Consider the following 4,688-nt stretch of genomic DNA (forward strand, 5'->3'; position numbering starts at 1 on the left):
CCGTTTTGTAATTTCGATCTGAGCTCTTCGTATACGGTTTACTGAACTCAAAAAACTAAAAAAAGTACAATAACATCGTGACGAATATAACTTGAAAATTAAAGAAGATTAGCATTTAGCACACAAATTTTCCTTCTGTTGTGTAGTTATGTGCAAGTAGGCATAACACTACATTTAACTAGAATGGCCTAAATTGTTGTATCAGCCCATTTTTAATTGCATTGTGTCTCTTCAACAACAACATTTGAAGGGGGGTTACATGAGATCAGGTAATACCAATTTGTGTGCACATACATATGTCCATCTACACCACTAAATTTTGGTATCAGCCCATCTGTAATTTCATTGTGTCTCTTCAACAACATTTGAAGTGGGGGTTACATGAGATCAGGTAATAGCAATTTGTGTGCACATAAATATGTCCATCAACACCATGACCCTATCATCCAACACCAAATGTAATTCACTCGATTCAAAGACCTTTCCATCTTGGATTGCCCCATGTTGGAGATATTTTGAAGACACAAGTTGCATTCCATGCAAGCTTAGAATGGTTAACTTCTTTGCTCACGAGATTCTTTGATGCCTTACATAGTTCTAGCCATTTAGTATTTTAATTTTTTGTTTCCATAGATGAGACAGGATGTTAAGGTATAACCTCTTGTTTTGTTTCATATGCCATTTGGCTTCTTAAAAAATTTGAATATATTTTTCTTTCCAAAAAGTAAAAATTCTATTGCTACCAAGAACTCTATTTCTCGTGTTGATGTCTCACAATGGAAGTGAAACAAGATGAGAGAGAAAACAAGTCGATGACAAGTAAGGCAATAGAATAATACTCGATTTGCAAGTTTTACAAGACAAAGGACAACTCATGATCCAATTCAAAATAAGTGTAGGTGAGACGATTTCTCTGGAACCATAAGAATTTACTGATGTTAAACATCAGTAAGCATGGAATATAAGGATTAATCCAAAGGATAGAATGGGTTGAATTAAGCTTGAAGAACCCAGTCCTCGCATTTTGCAATACTGGGAAAGACCATCAAACCAACCACTGGATTTGACTGCAACACGTGCTAAAATCCAAGGAATTGTTGCTTACTACTGGTAATGCACTGCCTCATTTCTCGTTTATCATGTCTCCAAGGCATTCAAAGGGATGCCAGACATCTCAAGTACTTCCAGAGTATTTCGTGCCAGAATGAATGTGATGAGACCACCTTCAAACCATTCCAATGGTGTGCCCTCCTTACGAGAAGAAGACAATGTTGAACTCATGTGATGGTCGTAGTGCCTTATCACAATCACAGATGTAAGAGCGCTAGCAGCTGCCGAAACAATATGCATGCAGAAAGTAATGGCACTGTTTGGGATGCATCTATGTCTCAAATAACTCCCTCCTGAGAAGGCTATCTCCTTATAACCATGTTTCATAGCTTGTTTGGGAGACTCCATAAGCACATCTTCAAAGCACCTGTCTCAGTACATGTAACACGGACAAAACAGAAAGGACTCTAGTCACATATAGTTCCCATTCCACATGTGAAATCATGCAACCCTGCTTCTACATACATATTTGATAGCAATACATAAAATGAAGGCTGCTTGGACAGAAGACTCTCAGCACGATTGAGCACCTCTTTAGCAAGATCAAGATTGCCATGTATTCGACATGCTGCTAGCACGCACAACCAAACAGTGGTATTTGCATGCATCGGCATCCTCTCTATCATATTCTCAACCCTCCTAAAGTCTCCAACCCTTCCAAGAAGGTCAGCCATGATGCAATAATGCATAACATTCGGAGTTATACCATACTCTCTCCACATAGATTCGAAGCACTTGATAGCTTCTCTCACAAGGCCAGTATGACAGCAAAGAATGAGGATTGATGTGAATGTCACTCCATCAAGTTCAACAACTTCCTGCCTTAAAATCTCAAAGCTATGTGCTTCCACTGAATAACAAGCATTACATGTGAGGAATGCATTCCAAATCACCATATCAGGGTCTGACATCTCATTCAAGACTGCTTGGGCATCTTCCATTCTTGCACAACTCCCATATGTACGAATTAGGGTTGCAACCACAGAGTGGATCCGCTCACAACCAGAGGATATGAGATGAAAATGGGTAATTTGACACATTCTTAGGCATCCTGTTTCACTGCATGATTGTAACACACGAATAAGAGTAAGTTCATCAAGAATGGCAGACTGTTTCTGCATATATTGGTACAATTCCAGAGCCTTTTCTCCTTGTTTGTGCTCAGTATAAATGTTAAGCATTGCATTCCATGCTCTGAGACTAGGTTGAGGTAGCGAATCTAACACATACTCTGCTTCTAAAACTGATCCACATCTGCCATACATACTCATGAGGGCACTGCATACAGAACCATCTGATGCAAAGCCTTGCTTGCATATGTCAGAATGTAAGGTATGTCCTATATTGAGATTGATGTCATTGTTTGTCTTTTCCTTGAGCATGCTACAGGCAAGAAGAACAGCAACATATGTTATCCGATCTTGACTGACTCCCTGCATTTGCATATGTGCATACAGTTGTAAAGCCTGTACCCTTTTCTCTTGTTCGACATATTCCAAGAGCAACGCATTCCAGGATACAGTATCATGATGGGACAATGCATTAAATGCATCCTCAGCTTCTACAAGGGCACCACACTTTCCGTACATACTGATGAGAGAATTGCCAAGAAATACATCTTTGATAAACCTTTTCTTGCGAACCAATGAATGTAATCCTTGCCCAATTTCAAGGGCGATTCGTTTGCTTGATTGTCTCTGAGAACAAGAAAGTTCCACTTGTTCTGCAAGAGAAGCACACGCTTGTAATGCAAACATGAAACTGTATGCATCAAGAGTTACACCTTCATAATGCATTTGCCTGTACAGCAACAAAGCTTTTGTGGCTTCACCATTTTCCACATACACACAGAGCATCGATGTCCATAGAACAATGTCGTGTTGAGATGATGCATAAAATGCCTCTTCTGCTTCCCTCACAGCTCCACATTTTCCATACATGGATACCAGAGTATTGGCAACGAGGAGGAAGGATGCAAAACCCTCCCGACAAGTATCAACATGCAACGCATTCCCGATCTCTAACGAAATCTTCTTGATTGACCTCCCTTCCGTATCCAACGCTTTCTCCGCCTCTGCATGCACGGCGCATGCTTGAAGAACAAATACAAAGGTGCGCTTGTCTGGATGGATGCCCCTTGTTTGCATCCATTTGTAGAACTGTAAAGCCATATCTACTTGCATTTCTTCAAGATAGGCAGATAGCACCACATTACATGCCACAACATCGATCTTTGGCAATGCACAGAATACGCACTCAAGTTCCGACATAGATCCTGCCTTTTTGTACATATTTAAAAGTGAACTACTCACAAATAGGGTGGATTCAAGATTCTTCTTGCATATGTCAGAATGCAGCGCCTGTCCGACTTCAAGCCAATCATCTTTACTCAATGAGTTACCATCATATACAACACCATCTTCCATTAAAGCACCACATACTTGGACAATAATAACAAATGTGACCTCGTTTACATCTACGTTGTCCTGTTCCTGCAACTGTCTATACAATTTTAGCGCCTTTACACATTCCCCTGTTTCTCGGTATCCCGAAAGCATCGCATTCCAAGACACTATATCATGTCCTGGAGTCGTGCCAAACACCTCCTCTGCTTCCACAATGGCCCTGCACTTAGTATACAGACCAATGAGAGAGCTACTCAAGAAAACATCAGAAGTCATCATTCCTCCCATATGAAGAGCCTCAGCATGCAACCTCTTACCTTGCTGGACGTCTTGCGTGAGCGCGCAAGCTCTAACTAGAGGCACAAAGGTGTGAGAGTTTGGTGCAATCCCTTGTGATTGCATCTGCAGGTACATAGTTTGGAGTGCATCAGGATCATGAAGAGACGAGGAAATGAGGGCATTCCATGAGAAGAGAGTGAGGGGATGAGGAAGATGATGAGCCATTGAAAGAGCATCTTCTCTGCAACCGCACCTTGCTAAGGTGACCACCACATAGTCTCCCAGGGAGGAGGAGGCATCCCATGAGACACCATGGAAGGTGAGATGGGCAAGAACTAATCTGGCTTGGGTAAGGGACCCCTGTTTGATGCAAGCCCTGAGCAGACAGAAGAAGTCGGTATGCTTGGATGATGGCATATTGCCATGGCCCATCACTCCAACTCATTCATTGTCTGCTGCATTCTGTTTTGGCCCCTGGGTCTTACAGCAAACCGGTTTGTGAGCAGGTTTTGCCAAACCGATTTGCCTTCACCGGTTTGACCCTAAGCGGTTTGGTTCAGCTTGAGCCATCTCATAGCCGAGCTCAAACCAGTTAAGGAAACTCAGGCTTGAACCGAAAAAAACCGTTTAAAATTGGTTTAATGGCTCGATTCAGGCTTGAGCCGCACCGTTGCCAACTACTATTTGCACTATTACCATGAAATGTTTCTCCGGAAAGGCTAAACCAAAAGAAAAAACTTTAAAATGTTTCTACAACAAATTCCGCTCGTTCTGAAGGTAGGGTCAATTCTATCCCTAGTAATATTAAAAACTTGAACAATGCTCAAATGGAAAAACTTTATGCAATTAACCTAACCCAATTATAATATGTCGTGCTAAATATATATGTCTCTC

General features: G+C 41.4%; 1 protein-coding gene across 2 annotated transcripts; it reads right to left on the bottom strand.

Moving 5' to 3' along the window:
- Positions 1-813: 813 nt before the first annotated feature.
- Positions 814-3,969, bottom strand: LOC147849574 (pentatricopeptide repeat-containing protein At4g33170-like). Of its 2 annotated transcripts, XM_087337366.1 has the most exons (3): positions 3,833-3,969; positions 1,499-3,735; positions 814-1,466 (listed from the first exon to the last, which is right to left on the bottom strand). In XM_087337366.1, exon 2 carries the CDS (start codon positions 3,666-3,668, stop codon positions 1,518-1,520), a length of 2,151 nt encoding a protein of 716 aa, XP_087193492.1. In that variant the 5' UTR covers positions 3,669-3,735; positions 3,833-3,969; the 3' UTR covers positions 814-1,466; positions 1,499-1,517. The 2 variants fall into 2 exon arrangements, with proteins under 2 accessions (XP_087193492.1, XP_087193491.1); XM_087337365.1 differs by having other exon boundaries at positions 814-3,735.
- Between the last annotated feature and the right edge of the window lie 719 nt (positions 3,970-4,688).

Source organism: Azolla caroliniana, unplaced genomic scaffold, assembly GCF_043228905.1.
Source record: "Azolla caroliniana isolate FFs.n. ecotype wild unplaced genomic scaffold, voAzoCaro1.0.p SCAF_31, whole genome shotgun sequence".
NCBI lineage: Eukaryota > Viridiplantae > Streptophyta > Polypodiopsida > Salviniales > Salviniaceae > Azolla > Azolla caroliniana.

Excerpts from the sequence above, each read along its gene's own strand:
- LOC147849574 (XM_087337366.1), bottom strand. The coding sequence starts at position 3,668 with ATGCTTTCGGGATACCGAGAAACAGGGGAATGTGTAAAGGCGCTAAAA.